This window comes from Plectrocnemia conspersa, unplaced genomic scaffold, assembly GCF_051122295.1.
Source record: "Plectrocnemia conspersa isolate PC_06_02 unplaced genomic scaffold, ASM5112229v1 ptg000005l, whole genome shotgun sequence".
In the NCBI taxonomy this organism is placed as follows: domain Eukaryota; kingdom Metazoa; phylum Arthropoda; class Insecta; order Trichoptera; family Polycentropodidae; genus Plectrocnemia; species Plectrocnemia conspersa.
Window position 1 is genome coordinate 33,966,747 of NW_028277169.1, and position 23,834 is coordinate 33,990,580.

The 23,834-nt window shown below is 31.8% G+C and overlaps 2 protein-coding genes across 9 annotated transcripts; one reads left to right on the plus strand and one right to left on the minus strand.

Moving 5' to 3' along the window:
- Positions 1 to 1,502: 1,502 nt before the first annotated feature.
- Positions 1,503 to 15,562, minus strand: LOC148235486 (uncharacterized). Of its 8 annotated transcripts, none has more exons than XM_088187067.1 (8): positions 15,365 to 15,562; positions 13,819 to 13,941; positions 13,647 to 13,733; positions 11,861 to 12,063; positions 10,056 to 10,414; positions 6,757 to 7,223; positions 6,590 to 6,688; positions 1,503 to 1,853 (listed from the first exon to the last, which is right to left on the minus strand). In XM_088187067.1, exons 6-8 carry the CDS (start codon positions 7,186 to 7,188, stop codon positions 1,638 to 1,640), a joined length of 747 nt encoding a protein of 248 aa, XP_088043193.1. In that variant the 5' UTR covers positions 7,189 to 7,223; positions 10,056 to 10,414; positions 11,861 to 12,063; positions 13,647 to 13,733; positions 13,819 to 13,941; positions 15,365 to 15,562; the 3' UTR covers positions 1,503 to 1,637. The 8 variants fall into 8 exon arrangements, with proteins under 8 accessions (XP_088043193.1, XP_088043192.1, XP_088043187.1 ...); XM_088187066.1 differs by having other exon boundaries at positions 13,814 to 13,941; XM_088187069.1 differs by lacking the exon at positions 1,503 to 1,853 and adding an exon at positions 2,330 to 2,910 and having other exon boundaries at positions 13,814 to 13,941.
- Positions 15,563 to 17,918: 2,356 nt separating this feature from the next.
- LOC148235487 (methylosome protein WDR77-like) lies at positions 17,919 to 23,758 on the plus strand. Its single transcript, XM_088186086.1, has 6 exons — positions 17,919 to 18,141; positions 18,216 to 18,391; positions 18,462 to 18,662; positions 23,058 to 23,223; positions 23,288 to 23,459; positions 23,522 to 23,758. Exons 1-6 carry the CDS (start codon positions 18,012 to 18,014, stop codon positions 23,715 to 23,717), a joined length of 1,041 nt encoding a protein of 346 aa, XP_088042212.1. The 5' UTR covers positions 17,919 to 18,011; the 3' UTR covers positions 23,718 to 23,758.
- The last annotated feature ends 76 nt before the right edge of the window (positions 23,759 to 23,834 follow it).

Genomic DNA, 23,834 nt, shown 5'->3' on the forward strand with positions numbered 1-23,834 from the left:
AGAATATGACACGCACACTCATATGATGCACACAGTTACTTGTAAATTCAATAAATCGGACAATTTAAGATTTTTGGCCATTGACATGATCTGTAAAAAGATATATTATCTACTACAAAACATTAAAAATTTAATAAAATCTTTAGTGTATTATAAATATATTAACCACTAGAACGAGATCTAATCATTTCAAGGTCTACAGTTATCTTTAATAGAGCTGATGAAGTGTGCAAAATCAAATCAAATCTTATTTGTTTCATCTTGTCCAGTTTCAAGTTAATCTTAATGAGGTAATAAAAATTTAATTAATATATTTTTAAAACTACAATACGTCTTAATTTCATCAGATTTTTTTTTTTATTAACATTGTAGATCCGGATTAATATTTATAATTACACGTATAAACTTTTATACGTTTCCTTATAACTAACACATTTATGAATATATTTTGGCAGACATATAAATAATAAAACAAGCTTAAAATGCAATTCAAAATGAATTACGATTACAGATCAATTGATTCAAAAACTCGAGATTACATAAAACAATATTTCGCTATAAAGTAAAATTATTTTCACACATATACTTATAAAAAAATTAATTACAAATATTATTTACACATATTAAAATTTAAGAGATTATTACCTCGATCCTATTCTAATTTTACATAATCATGGTTGTCAAAAAATTTTTTTTTCACATACTAATCATGCGTTTTATTTTTCATAAAAAAATAAAATAATACTGTATTTTTAGTTGTATGTATCAGAACGTGCAAAAATAAAATTTGTTTTAACAAAGTCGGTTATATGCAGTTGGAAGAATTCGGATAACAATATTATACACAGGAGCAAATAATATCTATTGATTAAAAACTAGTTTTACTCAAAATAAATGATTTTTAAAATATATATTAATTTGTTTAAAATAAAAAAAAACTAGAGTTGGCAAAATATCTACCGGTAAATGAAGAATTATTAAATATACAAAAATGTAACGTTTTTAATTTCTAATTCGTTGTTTTCTAAAAAATTTATATCGTTTTTAAATATTTTTTATTAAATATTTTTAAAAGACCACTATTATATTTAATTTAAAAATGATGAATTAGTAGATAAGTTTTCGACAAACGTTATACATGATCCATAGGTACTTGCTGTTATACAGTGGAACAACGTTACAACTTCATAACTTACGTTATTTCACAATTGAAAATGTTCATTATTGACAAAATACAATATCGTGTTACATAGATACTAGTTAAGTATGAAAAAAACTTTCTGATGAATAAATTGTGAAATATAATATTATAAAAATTCAAAAATGAACGTATGTAAAACAGTAAATTAATTTTTCACCACCTGTAAAATTGACTATTTACGTATTTACGATTAACGTTATTCGCGTCACATATTCAATTATTCAAATACATTTATTCTAAAATATAAAAAGTTAAGCACTCCGTTATTATTTCGAGTTAAAGCACCGCATAATTCACAGATGTCAATTATAACTTAAAAAATATCCTAATATTCTTGGATTAATTAATTCCAAAATTTAAAACTTTTATAGAAATTACACATTAATTTTAATTAATAAATATTTTCAAATAAAAATATTCTATATACATATATATATCAGTTATAATCACAAAATTCTCCTTCATTGGAATCGGTTAAATAGTCACTGAGATATTTAGGCCTAAACTTCTTTCTTTTCTGGGAGTATAATTTGTTCGTTTCTTGAATTGCTAGTACATCCAGCACACCTGGCGAAATTTCCGTAGATTGTATTGATGGCACTACATTTATAGCCGATGTTGTTTGTAGGCCCCCTATGGTGCAACTGTCACACTATAATAAAAAAATATGTATGCATAATAAGCATATCCAAAATACAAAAAATTACATCGCTTGCAGTGTTTTCAATTTTATACGCACGCAAATTTAATTCACAGTAAAATTCTCCTCAGTGGTAATCACAATATAGTAATTTAATTAATCAGTAAATTTCATCGTGTATCAATTTTTCATTTTACAATAGTGATAATTCGAAATCAAATTTATTAAAACAAAGTAAGCCGTTATAGTATTTTTATTAATAAGGTCACGTTTTTATTTTGGAATTTGCATAATTAAAAAAAAGATATATTTTTTTAATTAGGCAAATAGGCAAAAATAACTTTTACTTGCTTTTAATAATTATTTTAATAGAATAGACTATATAATTAATTCATAATAAATGGTATCTCGGTTATCGTCAGTTTTGGTTTTCGTCGGTTGCCTCGGATTTCGTCGGCGTTAGCTTGCCAATGTTAGTGTTTTTGTGATTTTTTTTTATTAATTGCGAGTGTTAATACATACTACAATTACTACATGTCTCGTAATGTTAATACATACTACAAATAATTGCCTCGGTTTTCGTCAGTTTTGGATTTCAACGATTGTTTTCGGACGGATTATCGACGAAAACCGAGGTACCACTGTATATGAAGTTTGCATAAATTAAATTTTTAAAAAAAAATATTTTACTTAATGTAGAAAATATTCGTAAAGTAAAATATAATATTACGACAAAAAAATTCACTATAAAAAGAAAAAATATAGTAAAGTGAAAAATTAAAATATGATGAAATTCACTGCGAGTCATTTTAATAATCACTAAACCACTTTCTTAATATCTCATATTTTACTGACATTTACTTTAACATGTATTCTAATTTTCTTTGAGATATTACATTTTTTGTCACGTCATGTGGACCATAAATAATATATGCTAAATACGTTCATGGCTGTTTTTAAATACAATATATTTACTATTTTATATATTATCACATTCATGAATAAATTAGACTTATATGCTAATTGCTTATATTAATATTTAATCCCGATTGTTCTTGTGTGATTGGATCTACGGACAAAAACATTGAAAGTTTTAGAAAGATGTAATTAATTTTAATTCAAAAAACATACAAAAGGCGTAAGAACAGATTTTTAAATGTTGTGTGTTGTAAAATAAGAACAGTTAGTGATATTAAAATAAAAGTTCTAAAAAAATAAAATATATACTTGAACCAAAATGTATCTAAATAATATACGTATATAGTTCAGTCAAATAAGGCGAAATAAAGGCTCTTGGAATGAAAGATAGAAAGCTGAAATTTTGCATAAACGTTTTAAAGAGGGGCTGAAAAGTATCATAATATCGAGTGTCCGCTAAGCACAAAAATCTTTGTTTTTTTTTGCAAATTATATGTTTTACAAGACTTGTAGAGCATAAAATTTTCTATTGCCTGCACTACACTCTCTGGAAGTTGTCCGAACCGAAGTTACAACTGAAGTCGGCGAGATCTACGACTTCGAGTAAGCGACCACACTGTCGCAAATTTCATATGCCGTATGGACGGCGGCTGTGAATGACGTCCGGACGGTGTCTTCTGGCACGTACAGTCGGCATATTTGAGCGCGATCGTAAAAGTGTCAAATAATCGCAAATTTTAAATTGTCATATTATTAAAATTACGCTACTGATAATTATAAAAGTTTGTATGGGGGCACTCACCAATACAATATCAGTGAAAACTTTTCGGTCGTAAATATTCAATTTATGCAAAATCTTTGTCGGCTTTCGCAAAATGCCATAAGGCATAAAAAAGATACTTCAGTATACGAACACAACATCTGTGACTATCCTAGAATTTGTCGCCATCGATTCTAAACAAGAATTCGTTATGGTGTGACATTTATATAAACCGATCTAGGAAAATACATAAGGATATTTGAAACGATTTTTTTTGACAAAATCAAGTACCACTAATTATTTTTTAATTAATTAATTTTATATGAAAAAAAATATAATAACGATATCTGTTATTCTAGGACGCCTACGCGCATACTGAAATTGAACAGAGCTACTTGTTCTATCTCAGTTTGCGAAACACCATATCATTATCTCTCTCACTCTCGTCACTTAACACGCGAGAGAGCGAAAGGGGAAGTATCTCACCGCTCGCGCTCGAAAGAGCAGCTCGACTTCGGTCCTTTTGCCGACAATGTTCGGAAGCGCTCGAAGCTGGCCAAGTCGACTGAATTACCCCCACTTTACCTCCCGTTCTCGGTAACCTCGGACAACTTCCGAGAGATTTTAGAGCGGGCAGAACCGAACTCGACCGAAGTAACCCACTATATTCTCCGTCCTTGGCCAACTTACAGAGAGTGTAGTGCAGGCATATAAGTTTGGCAAGCTTTATTTCTTCGTATGAATAACCGTTTTTGAGATATTGCGCAGAGAGCGGGAGGCCGCATTCGTTTATAGAATACCGCTATATAACCTAATGCGGTGAAAAAAATGCTTCTGTATTTTCACGCAAGAGGTCGCTTTCTTTATGCCAAATTGACACATCTATACCATCAAGATATGACTAAATTGACAGAAACATTGGATAAAAAGACTTTTGAGAACTTTGAAAACAGATTCTTCACAAAAAGACGCACTGATAAATTCAATTCCGGAAGTGGATCGATATGGTGATCAAGCGAAGTCTAATGAATCCATGAAGACAGAAGGAGTTTCTCGGGAACGAAGTACGCAAGACAGCGTTTTGTGTAAATGGGTATATGGCATGCATGCCACGAACACTATTTGTGAGGAAATAATGGAGTTTTGTAATATTTCTTTAGGCTTTGCGGAACAACACGTCGACTCAAGAAATTCACAAGTGAAAAGAGATACTATAGTATTTTTGTGACCTTTTCAGTCCGCCTTAACGTTAAAACAAAGGTCTGTGAAAAATTTCAGCTTACTATCTTTCATTCCGAGGTTAAGTCCTTATTTGACTGGACTAATAGATAAAAACATTAAATATAATCTCATTTCAAGTACTTTTCAAAGATGTATCTCAAAAATTGTTTAGAAGGAATATTATAAGAAATCAATTAATAATATAAATATCGCATGAAAGCTCATTTCAAACTCTTCTTCGTTGATATAAGGACGGAATAGCGTAATCCATAATGCCTCAGACTAGTAACTCTGAGGTTGCGGGTTTGAGCCTCGGCACTCGAATTTTTATTTATAAAAAATGCGCTATTATTAAAAAAACCGGCCCCAGCTGCAGTGACATATATTGATTATAAATTGTATAACACATAATAATTTATAATTAATATAATTCAGTCTGGTGGTTATTACTTACATGTAGGTATTCATTATGTCTGATTGACTTACTCAATGTGTACAGATTTGCCCGTTCTAACACATTGGACTTACGCCTGTTAGGTTACAACGGAAGATTTAATAAAAAAAATAAAAAAATAAAAAAAAGATCACAGCCCTCATTAATACTATTCCATTAAATTTTTACTAGAAGATTTTTTTTATAATATACTTTTCCAAAATGATTTCTAATTAATGAGCTATCATATCAATGCCTAAAATGAGCTCTCATGTAATATTATATACTTTTGTGTATCAATAATTATTGAGAGTATTTTAGTATATATCAGGTTGTTCCATAAGTCTGCGCTTTTATCTTATATTTGCAAAAGTGAATAACTTATTGAAAATTAAATCAAGAATTTTAGTATTAGAATCAGATATAAAAATAAAATTATTTACACGTGGAGAATAATTGTAGAAAAAGATGGAGAATATATAATTTAATAAAAGTATTACATATTTTATTTTTTGTATATAAAGTCTTCAAAGCACTCATGGCGTTTATGTGGTTTTCCCACTTAGTATTATTCAATGATTTCACCGTTAATTTATAACTCATAGACTAAAAACTTTGCCAACGCTTTATCAATCGCAAAAAAAAAATTGTAAATAGTTTGGATGGTTGAATTTTTTTCACAATTTCGCGTCTAGTGAATATTATAACTTAGGTAACGTGTTCTTGCTTTGAAGTTTTCATATATGTGTTACTGTTGATGTATATTTTTCAGTGAAGTTATATTTTTACCAGTATAAATATAATTTCAGTGAAATCATATCCAAATACATTTTTGCCAGTAGCTATGTATTTATATTAGCGAAAATGATGGGCGCTAGTGAAATTATATATTGCTCTAAAATATCTATGAAACTCAGTTTGAGTTGCGAAACGTTCATTTGCTGTTCAAACCCAAACCTAACCTAATGAAAGTTCAAAAACTACTGTTAGTTTTAAATTTTTATTAGGTCAAGTTTGATTTTATATATCTATCTGAAAATATATTCGGATATGATTTCACTGAATCCCCAGTGAAAGTATAATATAACACTTAATACATATTTACTGAGACATATATACAAAGTCACCTGGTAATAATGTTTGTATGCTATAGATATTGTGATGGATACATAAAAAATACATGACTAAACAAGTGATAATGTTTCTGAAAAACTTGAAAAAATCTATTAAATGCATTATTTTAATTAAAACTTTTATAAGTCTAGATTATATGATAAGCAAAACCAACGATTAAGTCAGTCAGTTGTGTATTCATTTTTAGGTGTTTTATTACTAATAAGTTTTGTTATATAATTATCAAAAACTTTTATTACAAAAAATAATTTATATATACCGGCAACCTTCAAGTTAACCCACCTTATGCATTCCTTCGTGAGATACTAGCGTCATTACTCTAGTGAACGTCATGCCGCATTGATGACACTGATAGTCTCTAGGAATATTCACAGCTACATTCTATAAATAATTAAGCATTAAATAAAAGTTGATCCGTTGTAAATAAAGAAAAATAACAAGCACTTTACCAGTTCTTTCACAGTGTCGTCGTTGTTTATGACTTTCGATTTGCTTTTGGAGTAATTTAAGCGTATGTTTTCTTTATCAGGAGTAGTAGGCGATTCATTATCTAAAGCCACCGTTGGGTGTGAAAGGACGTGATTTTGCAATTCCAGTTCGCTAAGACAATTTTTATTGCACGTAGAGCATGGATGAAGTTCGCTTTTTATATTTGGCACATTTTTAGTTTTATTTTTCTTATTTTTGTGAACTCTTTTGTGAGCTCCTAAGCCTTTAGCATTAGCGAAGTGCTTCATGCACACTTCGCATTGATATTCTTTGATGTCAGTAGGTTTTCGTTTTACAATATCACCGCTGTTTAAATCGACCATTGAGAACATGTTATATACACTGGTAATAGTTGCCGTCGGTCGATCTTCCGGCTTCAGATACACCTGCATGTAGACATCGCCTACCGATGAAGATAATTTTTTATCTGAAACAGATATAGCAAATACTCGAGAAATGTACGGACCGAAAAAGGTATACAAAATACAATATAGTAGTGTGATAAATCGCACAGAAAAATTCAAAGATGTAGATACTGTCACGTTATAATCATAAGATAAGATTCATTTACACTTTCCTGATGTAAGTATTTATTGACTTGACATTTGAATTTATAGCAATTACTTGAAAAGTTAAAATATTACGATTTTTAATACAAAAAAGTGATTTTTAAAATTGAAACCTCGCAGTCTGTATAGTGTTAAATACAGGGTCGATCCTATGAAACCACCTTGTGGAATTCCAGAATTTTTTCAACAGGTCAATGTTCGTTTATCACAATAATCGATATATCTAAGTTACAAGTATGACTTTAAGATCGAATAAATTATATGGAAAGTATATATTTCAATCTTTAGAGTAAATCTTGACAAATGTCTGAGAGACATAAATAATAATGCATTTTTTACCATCTATATCAGGGCTGCCCAACCAGTCGAGCGACGTTGATTACATCAAAACCAAATTCCGCATGGATGTTGAGTACATTAAAACCGAATTTTGACCAATAGAGGAGCGCAAAAAACAATTATCACTTCTCAGAAGTAAAAAATCCACGTCAAAAGCAATAGAATCGTGATGGCGCAGACACGATTTTCTTGCTTTTGACGTGAATTCTTGACTTCTGAGAAGTGATAACTGTTTTTGCGCTCTTCTATTGACCAAAATTCGGCTTGAATATACCTCGATCAATACTCTCATATCAGTAGTCTGTAGTAATATCGGTAATAATAGCTATTATATTTTTAAAACATAGTGTAATATCGAAGTGCAGACTAACTATGGAACAATATACAAGATGCGTATCTGTCTGCACTTTTCCTTTTCCCTATTTTTCCCTGAGAAATGAGTTGGCTTAAATTTTTATTTTGGGCTAGATCTAATGAAACAAACCACGAAGTATTGAAATTATTTTTAATAAAACATTTCGTTTGACTTAACCCATTACCGCCCTTCGTACACGCTTGTGTACACCTGTTCGAAACGTGATTTGTTGTTTTCTTTCTATAATTATTAAGGAAGTAATTACTAACATATTTCGAAACTATAGTGAACTACAAAAAAATATAATTTGGCAATAATGCGTAAATAAATGTCATTGGTTTATCATCATAATACGGATTTGAAACAAGATTATTTAGGTAAGATGTTTTAATCGTTTTTTATTATAAATAATTAAATATTTTAACTTATTTTCTATTATTATGTATATTTAGACTCTACTATAACGTGAAATACTATTAGTATGGCAATATTTTTCAATTACCGTGTGCTAGGTCATACTTTAGTGCCCTGTACACAAGCATGTACAATGGGCATCTGACAGTCAACCAATTGTATAAAATGTTCAAAGTGAGACCGTTGTGCAATCTCATTTAAAGAAACTCGTTCCAGTGGGGAGTTTTTCATGAAAATTTGCCTGTGGATGAGTCTATGATTAAATAATTTGGCCGTCATTCAACCAAAAAATTCATTATGGGAAAACCTGAGCGGTTCCGTTATCGGAATTGGGCTGCAACAAGTTCAGACGGCTACTGCTACGCATTTGATGTTTATTGCGTGAAATCTACAGAAATTTCTGCTGATCCTATTAGCGCGAGAGTCGTAAAATCTCTGCAGGCAAAGATGTCGATTGTCCCAAATGTTATAATACAATGGGAACCAATTTTGACAGTATGGAGCTTCTGGGAAGTGAAAAGATGGTGCAAGGTTTTAAAGCAAAAGGTGGAATTCAATGTCATAAGACTGTTCATAAATTACAACAGAGGAATGGGTGGTGTCGACCAAATGGATCATTCCATCAGATTTACCGGGTGTCTATAAAAGGAAAAAAATAATGGTGGGTAATCTTTACCAACTTACTGAATATAGCCATTTTTAATGCTTATCGACTGCATCTTTTACTCAGCAAGACTGGACAGGTGACTTATATGGAGCAATTATTATTCAGAAAACGAAAAGTCATACGACACCATTAACAATACTTGGACTAGAGCGAAAAAACAACGGTCATAACCCCGAATGCATCGAAATACCATTGCGTTGTGTTATTTGTCACGTTATGTGTTACCGCAAAACGTTATATGTTGAGCGACCAGGCTTTGGACAGTTTCACTCCTAAACCGCCCACTGTACACAGCTGTGTACACCCATTTATTTTCTAAGTTATATGTATTTATCTTAATTTTTTTTCCCAATATTTTTCTTTGCTAAGTATGTTGTAATAAATAACAATTAAAAATTTGTTTCAAATGTAGTTTTCTTTTGGGCGTTAATGGGTTAATATAGAAAAAAATAATGACAGTTTATAGTTAATGAATTCGTGAGTTAAATATGTGTTATATTTAGTCGTAAAGAATGATATAAATGACTTGTTATATACCAGTCGATTGTGGTATTGAAATAAAAAATGAAATGTATTTATTTTAACAAATGTAACCTAAAAACATCTGAAACACAAACAGAGTATTCATTGTGCTGATGTATCCCGGATATAAAGGGAATATAGATATGCACTTGTGCATAATCCACATCGGATCTTTGAATACCGTCATTCACCTAATTAGTGGCGCTGTGTGTCGTAGTTGTTATCCAGTCTGAAACTAATTGCGTATTTGTTCGCTGGTAACTTAGAACAGACACGACGTTCTGTCATTAATTTTTATCATAATTTAGGGGGCGTAGCCCTAGGGGTAGTTGACCTCGCGGCCATTGATACTCTTATGTGAATCCTAGTAGACTTTTTATTAGTTATATTTACATGTGACAATGGACGATTAACGGCGTGACGTTTCTCCCAACTGCGGTGAAGGTGGCGCAGGTGGTGATGCCCGTAGATGATCCTCCGGGCTCTTGTGGCTGCGTGCGGCGAGTGTCAGGTGTGATTCTTCGTGCAGCTGGTGGTTCGGGAGTTCCAGGAGTGATCTTCTGATCTGTCGGTGAGGGCACGTGGCTGGTTCTTCTGGATGGCTGTTGGTAGATCGTCTCTCTCTCTCTGCTGTCTCCGACTGTCTGTGTCGCTGGCTCTCTGCCTGTCTGCCCTCTCCTCATCGAAGTCTGGGCTTACATTCTTTAGGGGTTGCACGCTTGCTGACCAATTGCTGCAGTCGCTTCGTAGAACTAGAGAAATCGAATGTGCATTTTCGAAAACGACTTTTTGCTGGTACACAGTCTTTCGAATTCTTCGGAAAACAATCACGGGTGTGGTGATTTATGGCGTCTGTTTTGTCACAAAGGGATTCTCTTAACGACTCGTGTTGTGTGGTCAAAAGAAATCCCTCTTGTGCCATGATATTTGTCTCATTGTTAATGAATGAACGTTTTTGGTCAGTCATTAACAATGAGACAATGGCTCTTTTAAATGTGGACCTATCTGTGTGGTCGCCACAATTAGATCCTTTAAAATGGCTTCAGAAAATATAAATATATTCGGCATGATATAGATGCCTTTGGACTGCATGACATACAAGCCTTTGATTAAAACAAATCAAACTGAACCAGAATTGGAAATAATTAAACTTTAGATTGATTTATATAATATAAATAATATTTAAAATCCAAAGATTGTATTTAGACATACATTAAAGATAAAACCTAATCCTTACGAATGCGGTATAAAAATGAATGTCATATTTTGGCCCCACATATTTGGCTGAATCTGCATTTTCTGACATTATAAAATCGTATATACGAAATTATTTGAGCGATGAACATATTGACCAATGTTTACGATTATTTCTTTCATCGTATAATCCTGATTTTAAAAATATTGGCAAATCTGGGCAGATCAACAATTTCATTAATAATATTTTATCTAATGTAATGTTTACCGTTTCTATTTTTTTTAATTGTTAATTTTATTTACTGAAATGTTAACCCTTGCATATTGCTAGATTGCGATGATTTTTAAAAGATAAGTAGATCGCAACTAATATAAGGTTGGGAAGCCTGATCAATATTATTATTAATTCTCGGAATAATCCTGTTTACGTTCTCGACTTAATAAATATATAATCTAAACTTGGTGTCGATTTATTTAATCGTGGGTCCGCAACCTACCTGTCGGCGAAAAATTATCTGCTCTGTAATTCCCGAGCGAAATTACTCGGCACACAGTTTCAATGAAATAATTATATTAGATTTTGAATGCACACATAAACTAGAAATGTATCTAAGAGTTACAAACTAAATAAAGTTTGAATATTATTAATACATAATGAATAGCATTTAATTTAATAAACAATTATATGGGGTGAGATAGATGGGGTATTAAAGAACAGGGTCCTAAAGCGAAACTAAACAAAATTATAATTATTAAGGAGACCAGATTTTTAAAATATCAAAGAACACTAAAAATAAAAGGGCCATCTTGAAAATTTTTGCTAGAGGAAGTAAAAAAAGGTCATCACGGAAATTTTTGTTTGAGGAGAAATTGGTACGGGATTTAAAAAAAGTTCATTTCGGAAATTTTTGTTCATTTAGGGATGCTTGGACATTTTTGTTCAAGGAGGGAAAAGGAGAACAAAACCTTATATGTAGATGAGTAAAATTATGTATAGTACATACCACAAATGTACATATGCGTCCTAGCCGAAATGCTGGTTATGAACGAAGCTTCACAATAGTCGCACTTGTGGGCTATGATATTTCTTCTAAGACTCGGCCTTTTGAACGAATTGGGGTATTCAATTATGGGCTCATCGTCATCTGAATCGATAATTTCGATAACGGATATTGCTGGCGACGGTTCGTTTATATCGCTTGACATCCTACAAGTAAAAGAAGCAATAAGTATTTTTTTTTAGTCAATTTTACAATAGATAAATGTGCAAAATTATATTTAATTGTTAAGAATTGAAAAAACCTGATGGTAAAAATCATTTTAAGTATAATAAATTCGTATATCATATAAAAAAAAATATTTTTTGAATCCATCATGAGTGGCAGAGATAAAGTCGAAGCGCACTCGTCTACTTATCAGATTTACTTTAAACGAAATTGCCACCATTTTATCCAACAGTACACTAAAGGGTGAAATTTTGTCTTTATAGCAAAAACTCAATGAATTTGAATTGATTATTGGTCTTCTTCTTTGATATGATTTATTATCAAAGGTAAATATCGTAAGCAAAGTCCAAAAATGCACATAGTTTTGGCTATGCAACATTTAAATGATTTCTTTAATATATACAGAAGTGAAGGTTTTAAAAAGGCAAAATCAAGGATTTTTTGATTCAATTAATTAGATATAAGGGTGGAGTTCAAATCTTCATTTAGAGCAAGGGTGGCCAACCCAAATGATCTTGCGGGCCACTTTGGAAATGCATCATAACTCCGCGGGCCTCTTATAAAATTATATATCCTCATATTAAATTTAGATACACTATAGATAATTTTCCTATTGCTGTTTATTCTCACCCGAAAAATCCAGTTTTCTCCTGGGAACAAAAAGGGGTTTTTTCCTGTGAATAAACTGGTTAATCATGAGTTCGCAGAATATAATTTAATTATTCTGCGAACTCATGAATAAAACAGGCAATATCTGTCATATATTTGCAAGATTATTATTTTAAAATCAAAGTTAATTTTTTCTCATAATTTCGACAGTTAATTTTTGAATACATGGATGCACAAATAATGTTTTTTTTAATACATTGGTTTTCACTACTTTGACCATTATAATATAAATATATTTTGTAAGTGTGATGAACCTTGCGGGCCGGAAAAATGTTCAAGGCGGTAAAAAAGAAATATATATATATTTAAATAAAATAAAATCTTCGCTATATGGGGGTTTTCTGTATATGAGTCACTAAGACTAATTTGGTTTTTATAGATATGAATAAAATTGCTAATTCGACCAATTAATTATTTAAATGTCAAGATTTACATTTATATTTATAAGGTGATATTGATGGAACGGAATTGTTTAAGGAAATTAATCATTAAAAACAATATTTCTGAAGCATAACAAAATTTAGTAATTGCATTACTAATTATGGCTTTAGCCGAATGTAGTTTCTTTTCAATTAAAAATAAATACATATTAATACACACCTAGTAATTTAATTCACTTAAGCATTTTTTTTATTTTGAAAATCATCCATCGTACAATGTTTGTACAGAAATATCTTTGAAGATAATTTAAATGATATTATTTATTTAAATATTTTTATGTGACAATGTATTTAAAAATGTAATGCATGTGAAGTATATGATTATAAAATAGGCTTAAATATTATATATAAAAGGTAAATCTATGGTATTTTTTTCTAAACATTATATTGTTTGTTGTAAACAATTTGAATGTGAAAAAAGGGTGAAAAATTATAAACGATGGAAAGGGTCTCACTTGAGCGTAATATTTAAGCAGTGCGTTATAAAGTAATGTGTGGCGCTCGGCGGACTATGATTCTACGCATTCGTCGAAACTCTGAACCTGAAATAGTAAAATAAAAATTAGTATGTCGCATCAGAGGTTATTCATAACAATGACTGATATATTTTATATCTCATAACCTAACCGATGACACCTTTGTCCTCAAAATTCAGCGTCAAAATGTCAAAAGCACAAAAGCCGCTCGACTTTGACATATTGTGAAACTACCACTAGTCCCGAATAGATGATATAACGACGCCAGCGCCATCTGGACGTTAACCAAAAAATATATTAAAAATTAAACATTAAAATTACAGGAATATAATGTGCTTATTGGAAAAGAGTAATTAAATATGTGTGTGTGTGTGTGAATTCATTTTATTTTAATTTCGTTAAATACAAAAAGGGGACAAATATTTTTTTTAAATAAAAGTGGTAAATCTAGCTTAAACAGCTATCAAAGTTGTCGTTTATTTCAATCAATTTTCCCCCCAAATTTAAATTGAATTTATATTTTTAACTAATGTAAATTTGGTTCATGTTCAATTTAATGTATTGAAATATGTGTTTAATAAAAAAAAAAATTTTTTTTTTAATTGAAAAACCATCCATCGAGTCCGAGACCTATTCTGGCAGGCATTCCGCAGAGATCAATTTTGGGTCCATTATTATTAACAATTTTTACTAGCGACTTTTCCTCCAAGCCATATAAAAAAGTAATTACTGCCCTATTCGCGAATGATACCACCATTTTATGCTCTTCTAAAAACCCCCATCGTGCAATAATTCATCTTCAAAACAAACTCAACAATATTCAAAAGTGGTTCGATAAGTGCCTAATAACAGCAAATCCCAACAAAAGTGTCGCTGTAATGTTTAATCGCAGAAGAAAACACGCCTATGCTAATAATAATCTCTCTAAATTAAAAATGTACGATAAAAGCCTCGAATGGCAAAAAATCTGTATAAAAAAAATCTTCAAATAAAACAATCAAAATTGTATATTTATTAAATATAAAATAAATTCTTTTAAATTTAGCAAAGTTATTAAAATAATACTATACTTTTTTAAATTTGGTCTAAAAATACAAAATGTTGATCATGATTTAGACCAAAGTTGTATAGCGATTAAGACGATACAGATTGACGCTAAGTTCTATAAATATTAAAAACGTCGAGGTGGTGCATTTCAGCGATAAAAAGCTCACGACGACACAAGATTACGCGTAAAAATGATCGGCGTCAACTACGACTCGCAAAAATATTAAACAATACTTTTACTTATATTACGCACGATATATGCGATGCTTATCGTTCAGTGGATTTTTTATTAAATCTTTTTTCGTAATTTGTGCTTGCTGACATTGTGGCCATAAAATTATTAATATTTTTCTCGATATGATTAAGACTGCAGAAAATATTTTATTTTATTATAAAACAATTTTCCTTTTTTTAGTAATGATTTATTCATTGTTTTAAAAAGTCGCAATTTTAAAACAAGATGGCGGATCAAGCTTTACCGGGATATTATAAAACAATGGCAGTGATGTAGATAAACATTTAGTCGACGTCTCTCTGCAATAGGTATATTTGTTAAGAAATGTCAGAAAAATCAACACGTACAATTAAACACGAAATAATTTCAAATTCGTCAGTTTAACCTTCCGTCCGTTAAGCAAATTGTTTTATACCTAATAGTAGTTCGGGGCGGTCCCCGAAAGGTCTGGGCCAGATACTGCTCTGAGTCGAATTACAATCGTCGCAATTTATTCCAATGCGACGCCGCTAACCGCGAACTGTATGCGTATATACATTGCGATAAAATGAGACGAGCCGCAGAAGAAACGACATTCAGTTAATGACATTCCTCCTCAATGTTGCCAGCCACCGATTCTGATGAAAATCAAAATCGATTTTTATTCTGTACGATTTAAAATCGATTGTGCAAATAACAAACAAATAGACAATAATGTGAATAAAAGTCATATTGGATATCATTTTGCATGATCTACTTCTTGTTTTTAATATTAACATTACGTAGACAGTATATAATCGTAATATATTTAACATATATTCACAAAGTAATTTCGATAATAAAAAGTGAAATGTACCGCGGGGGCCTATTTATTTGTTACGTCCAAATTTAGGCGGCACTCTGGTAATCCTAACCTGATGGCAGCGTAGGGCGCCACACAACTACCTCCATGATAAGACGACAACCGGCGGGACCTCACCCGCCGATCTCTCTTATCAGCATATTTAATTTCCAACGTGTAACTAAATTGTATACACTTTAATAAATAATACTGAAGCGGCCAAATCTGTGTCTAATTACCATCCGTTTGCTAAAATACACTTATTCTAAAGAGGAATTGTGTATATCTTAATTAAAAAATAGTCCAAACAAAAGATCAAATACCTATTCTCGTTTTTGAGCAGTCCGAGAGGCAATTATTCTTCACTAAGTAGGAGAGTCCTTGCATTTTCTACTATTGAGGAAAAGTTTTTGAATTCAGTGATAACTTTTTAAATCCAAATTTTATGACTTTATAAAGAACTTGACAATTATACTATAGTAACCTATTTATATATTTATTTATTCTTTATTTATATTCAAAACTTGGTACTCTAGTAACACTGACGTGACGGCGGTGGAGGACAGAAGTTTTTTTTACTGAACCTTGACGGGAAGGCAACGACCGGCGGTGCCTCGTCCACCGTTCACTAGCATATTTCAATGGCAACTTTTTAATGAAAATATTACTGCAGTGGTTCAATCGAGTGGTATAATTCATCTTAGCATTAACAAATTTGAGTTTTCTTATAAATTGCTTAAGTATATTTGATCTATTGCGATTTTTTCTTACTACGGAGTGGTTTAGATTCTTTATGGAGATGGGTTTACATAACCCGTTTGCTGATTAGTGTAAGAAAATGCCATTTTTACGATCTCATTCGTCATCAAAATGCTCCTACGATATTAATGTGAACGTTTTGGCCCGAGAAGCTCCCACTAAATATCTCGAAATTATCTTTGAGATTAAGTGGAGGTTCTCTCTATACATAAACATACATAATGACGGAATAGCGTAGTCCGTAACGTCTCAGACTAGTAACTCTGAGGTTGCGGGCTCGAGCTTCGGCAGCAGCACTCGAATTTTTGTTCATAGAATTCTTGAATTAAGATCTATAATTTGAAATTCTTGAATAACAAAATAATTTCTCTAAATTACGGGGTTTCAACTTACGTAAACTAAAAAATATCGTTTTTTAACGTAATAGTATTCATTTTTAGTCATTGTCTTGAAGTTTAAATAGCATCCTAATTTATAATCTAACAAACACATATCTCGCTGATCAAAATTGTAGATTACACAAATCTGGAGCTCTTAGCACCCGTCTATTTAAAGAACTGTGTAAAAACATGAATGCTAATCTCGAGGCTCTTTTTTTTAAATATACGAGTTTGAAAACTGAACTGGTATGAAAAAAGCTGCACTGGTATGAAGTCCACTATGTGTATTCAGTATTTTCGATGAAGTACAATATTAATTATTGGACCTCCATGCTCCTCCTTAGCTCGCAGCATATTTGTTGAAAAAATACTGTCTCAATTCTGATGCACTATGTATCAGAAATATCCAAAAGTTACCATGCTTGCCTTTCGATTTTTACCACCTTTTACATCTTTGTGCTATACCGCTTTGTCAGATAATTTTTCAAGAGAGAGATGGGTGAGTATATTATCTTTTATCTCGCGCGGATTCGCTTGTACGTGTATGGGCGAGATAACCAGGACGTCCGCACTAGCCAACTCGATTGTAGCTAATGCCATCCAGCTCCTTAAAATGTTGGCATTCCATATTAATGTCAGCTACGAAGAGCTGGTTTGGTTGTATCTTTTAATTTTAATATATGTATTGTTTTTTCCCATTGTAAACAAACAACCTGTATTTTTTTGTCCTTTTTTGTCTTCCTCGGCAAAAATTCCTTTTTTTAAAGCTCGGAGCGTTGAATATCCGTACAAAATGTCCGATATGACCATTTTTTAATGTCCTCCTTTGATATGTTCAGTGTTTTTTCACCCTATGTAAGCAAAAGCTTACTATCGTCTCTATTCACGTGTTAAAAATAAAAAGCCCCACAAGATAAGTATTTTTGCAGTAGATATATATTTAAATATGAAATATATTTAAGATGGCATACTTTTTTGACAGCGTGATCGCGATACGACGCGTTTTGGCCAAATATATAAACAAGCATCCGCGGTAGCAGACGTGAAGTTTGAGGTTATGCTTGTATTCTCGTAGGTTGATATATAAATTTTGCATAAATACGATGGAAACCATGAGCGTTCAACAACCGGGAGTGGAAGTTTTACCCCAGCCTTATCTGAACGCTGATTTGTATCGCAATCACATCGTGGCTAATTCGTTCTTGAATTCGGACGTTTTGGACATAGCGCCAGGTAAATAATCAACTTTCAACATTGCAGTACTACCTATATTTTCAGTGGGTAATTGGCAAAAATCTCAATTACAGATGGGACGACGTTTCTCGGTAGATCGGAGATGACGGGTAGAGTTTGGAATTCAGTGGTTGAAATTGTTAACAGTCCCGAGGAAATATTGGTGAAAAGAGACAAGAAATGTAAATACCCCGATATTGTACTCGACAACGGTATACCGGACGCTCAATTTTTTAACGATTCTCAAAAAGTATGATTTTTTTTGTATTCCTATATAAGTTGTGTTATAAACGTTAATGTTAATAAACGATCGTTTTCAGGTTGTCGTCGTAGACGATGGGGGCGAAATCAGTATTTATGCGAAAAATTTGTCATACAGCGGAGCCGCCAAGCCGGGAGACACGAGCGACGCTTGGACAATCAGTTGCAGCGCCGTCGAGCATGATGATGCTATATATACTGTAGATATATTCCCAGGAGGCGATCGAATCGTATCCGGTAGTGCTGATGAATGCATAAAGGTGATCAATTGTTTAATTCATGTTTTTCATAAAGATAAGATAACTCAGTTTATATGGTGATTTTAATTATATACACTTATTGGCGTATTTAATATGTTCATTTTCAACACATCAGCGTCATCTAATATTAGGAAAGTTGCTTCTTACCTATGGACCTTTTTTCTAACGGCAACAAAATAGATAGAATTTAAATCAACTTTGGGTCAGAATTTTATTAAAAGCCAACAACAATTAATTATATTATTCAGGGTCAAAATAAATATCAAATGGTTACTATAAAAATAGCATATGGTCAGGATAAAAATATAGGACGATCATTTATTTTAGAAATATCTTAAAATATCTCGCTCGTGAGCATTGTTCTGAACAGTGAACACCCCATGAATGATTCCCATGTCCAGGATGAGAGAATATCTAAGGTCACGTATACAGCAATCATGGCCCCCACATTCTGAATCGGGTCCCCTCTTACTAAAATGCTGATTTTTTGTAAACTAAATAGTAATACTATTTTCTTTTATTTGATATAAAAAAATATTTTTGTTCAACCTTAACTGCCAATCAAAATTTTGAAAAATACTGTCTAGGCCAAAACGAATTTTGACTGGATATTGCATATATAATAATAAATCATATAAATAATTAGTGGTTGAAAAATGCAAGCGTAATGTATTATTGGCTGTGTCCGCCATCCATGGCCACCACGGCTCTCGAATAAGTGTCCGCCATTAGTGGCCACCATGGCGCCCTCTAATATTTACCAGTGTTTTACTACTGCACGATAAAACTATGTTAGGCCTTTCATCAATCTATCAACAGTTGCTGACTATGGTGCCCGTACCTTTTAAGTGGATTACACATATTTTTTTCAAATACAGAGATACCATGACCAATAAACGTTACATTTTTTATGCTATTTTTTGATAGACAAAAGAAACCCATAGCTTTCTATTTTATTTTTGGGCGTTGTCATTTTAGTTGTGTTCCAATGGAAAGAAACGTCTTCAAAATACTTTTCAAAGTAACACCCACCCTACACATTTTTAAGGGATATATACGTGTATATTCCAAACAAGTGTTATTGCATCACAAAGGCTGTAGCAGATAAGAAGAAAGAAGAGTCTAAGAATTACGAGATATCAAAATAATTAACATCCTTATTTCAAGTTCGATATCCGGTTTTTATTTATATTTTATATTATTTATTTGATATATAATTCAGTATATATTGGTATATTTACTTATTTTAATATTTTTTATTTTAGTTTTACCCCAAAAAATGGCAGATAATTGATATAATATGTCAGATGAAAAATTTTCAAGTGCAGATAGGCAGGCCAAATATCATTCGTCGTCGTCAATTGTTACCGGATGCAGACAGCAACAAATCATTTGAGAGTTCAAAGGGTGTGAAAAGTGATACTTCTGGAATTCTGGCTTGTGGAAAACCGCATGACTTTTACATGTTGCTGGTGACGGATGATCTTCTTGAAAATATTGCTGTCGCAACAAATCGATATGCCCACCAGGTAATTAGAGGAAAAACTCAAACACCTTCAAGTCGACTACATGCCTGGACTGATACCAATAAAGATGAAATTAAGAGATTTTTAGGTCTCATTATTTTTATGGGACTAGTAAAACTACCCAACATTCAACTATATTGGAGTCAAGAAATTCCATTTTGGCAAACATTTCCGCTAAGCGTGATGAGCAGAAATCGCTTTGAGATATTTTAAAAAATGCTTCATTTCACAGACAACAACACTTCCGATTCAGAAAACCGGCTGTGGAAAATATCCAGTCTGGTTGACAATAATTTTAAAAAACACTATGACCCTCACAAAACTGTTTGCATCAACGAAAGTTAGGTTCCTTTTTGTGGACGAATAGGTTTCAGGCAATATATGAAGCAAAAAAGACACAATTATGGAATTAAGATATTCAAATTATGTACGTCCTCGGGATATACATACAGCCTGAAAATATGTACAGGCAAACAGTTGAATATTGTTGGTTCTGTACCTACAAATGTAGTGATAGAACTGTGTCAACCATTATTAAAAAAAGGTCATACTATATGCACAGACAACTGGTACACTAGTATTGATCTAGCAAATAAATTATTATCAGAAGACTCACATTTATTGGGAACTCTACGATCCAATCGAAAAGGTATTCTAAAAGATGTCGCAAATGCTCAATTGAAAAAAGGAGAAATTGCTGCTAAACAAAATAAAAGAGGAACTAACATAGTAAAATGGAAAGATACCAGAGATGTCATGCTTCTTTCCACCAAGTACACACACGAATACTGTGATGTAAAAACTAGAAGAGGAATAATAAAACAAATGCCAAAAATGGTAGATGAATATAATAGAGGCAAATCGTTAGTAGACTTATCGGATCAAATGGCTGCATATTGTACTCCTTTACGAAAAATGGTTAAATGGTACCGGAAAATTGCAATCAAACTGCTATTGAATACAGCTGTTGTAAATTCAAGATTCTATAAACTAAATGTGAGAATTAATGGATGAAAATATTCTAAAAATCGTACAAAATGGGTAACTACTTATTATGGGAGATGCAAAGGCAATCCGCATTATTGCGTACCCTGTTTCAATGTCGACCATAAAAAATGTAGAAAAATAATAATTCTATGTATGTATGTAATTTGTAAAATGTTATTCATTCAATTTTTATTGTGCTTATATGCTTTTTTCTTATATTTTTATTTTGAAATTGTATTATTACTATATGTATAATTTCGGTTACCAAAAATTGTTACCAAAAAAAATCAAAATTTTTATTTTGTTTTTAGTTTCATAATTTGAAAATAAATATTTTTATCCAATTATGATTTTTTTCTAACCTATATGCTTCAAAATATTATACAGTTTTTTTTGGTTTATATATATATACATAAATATTCCGATGAGTTTGATTAAAATAATAAAGTTTTAAATTTTCGTGTTTGGATATGTTCGGTGGAGGCCATGGTAGCCATATTGAAAATAAACGTAGCATCAATGTGGATGTTCTGTCTTGCTAATGTTTGGAAGAGGCCATGGTGGCCACACATGAATGTAAATGTAAGCGGGGAAGTGTGCGGCGGCTTCCCGGGAACATTTTGCTTCTCAGTTTTTGAAATAAAATCTTCACAAAATGGAATGCACATCTGTTTTTATGATAAGTGTAAAAATATTTACGATACTCTAAAAACAAATGCCTTTCTTAGATTGCGACGAACGAATTCTACGAACTTCGGTCAGAGCAGGTATCACCGACAATTATGAAGACAAACTAACAAAACTAATCGATCTCGTAACAAAGGGAGTAAAAATAATTTAAGAAAATTGATCGGTGTCGGGTGTTTTTGGAACCCGAGGCTAATGTTTTGCCAGCCCCCCTTGTGGGGTCCATGTCATTGATACTTCAGTTGAAGAGCGTTGAGGGTCGTAGCGAAGGTCTGAAGTTAGTGTTGTTGACGAGAGCTGTTGATTCCACGTTGGTGCGTCCGAACTGTTGATATGTGAATGACAGATTGACCAGTTGTACCTATCTTCTGCGTTGATATCAATAATATGATAACACTATGGCCAACTGAAAAAATAATTATGACCATTTATCAAAATAATTCATACCATTTAATATAAATTCTGACCATTTAATATTTATTCTGACCTTTTAATATAAATTCTGACGCAAAAAATACGAGCCTTTTCTAACACTGCCCTCAGTCGTTAAAGTTTTGTCTCGCTCTTAAAATTGGCATAAATATAAGGTGTATAAATGTTGTTCTTTAAGAAGGATTGTTCTCCTTTGTGCTCGTTTGTCCTCCTCAAACAATTTTTTTTATTTGATATTTTTAAAATCTGATCACCTTAACAAATAACAGTAAAACGTATTAGAAATGACTCAAATTAAATTTTTATTTGTTTCTTACATCGCATAATTTATTTTGTTATGGCAATTAAACGAAACAGTTACAAAATTACGATTTTTAATAAACGATTTGCAGTTAATATGAATTTTTAGAGGTCCAACGACATTATGCGAATCACACCGGGGGTTTTATCGTTATAATCCAACGGCACAGGATATATGACATTTCTCGACCCTTTCACCCAAAACAGGTAAAAAACTAAACGTTAGTGTAAAAACATAGTTGAATGCAATTTTGAAACATACGGTAGTTTGACAGTTCATCAGCGATCTTTCTTTTTATATTGTCAATTTGCCAAAACAGGTTAACGAAAAAAGAAATTACAATTTATAAAATACGAGATCACATATGGAAACATTTTTTATATAAATCGAATTATTTAATCTTTGTGACAAATTTGTTGTTTAAAAATTATTTTATAACTGATTTAATTTGTATGTTTTTAGATTTGGGATATGTCCTTGGTTTCGTTGGAAACAATCCGTCCTGCACATACCCACATCGTTGTCGACGTAAATTGCAATAAAGTTAAAAGTGACATATTCTTGTCGGCCGGCTTAGACGGAATAGTAGCACTGTGGGACACGCGGTGCCTCATGAAAAAAGCTCGACGTAATATATTATATTTATAATAATTTATGTTTTTGCATATATTTAATTTATATTTTACTTTCAGTTTTATCTAATATGCAGTGCGGAGCTAGAAGTGTTTGTTGGTTATCGGAAAATATTTTTGTTTCCGGTTACGAAAGCGGTGAAATATTATTACACAATATATCTCAGAGTGGCGATGGTGCCTGTGCTTTAACATTAGATTATCCTATTCATAGAATAGTATATAATGAAAGGTATACTTTGGTTTTATATCATTTTTATAGTCAACGTAATGATTAATTTGATGCTTTTTCAGGCTAAAATATATAGCTGTCGTCGGTGATTCAAATATGATCAAAGTGTTCGAGTATGTAGACAATTCAAGTTTTAAGTTATTATATGAGAACTCTGAACATTCCGAGTTCGCCAGAGACGCAGCTTGGAGTCCTAACGATGACTTGTATACCTGCAGTTGGGACGGAAACGTTCTTAAACATACCGTCACAAATTAAAATTGTATTTTCGTACTTTAAAATAAACTTTTGAAAAGTTACATTTTTTCATTTATTTAATATGCTATTAGTATCACCTGGATTCAACTGGGGTCAACTTAGAACACCTAATATTTG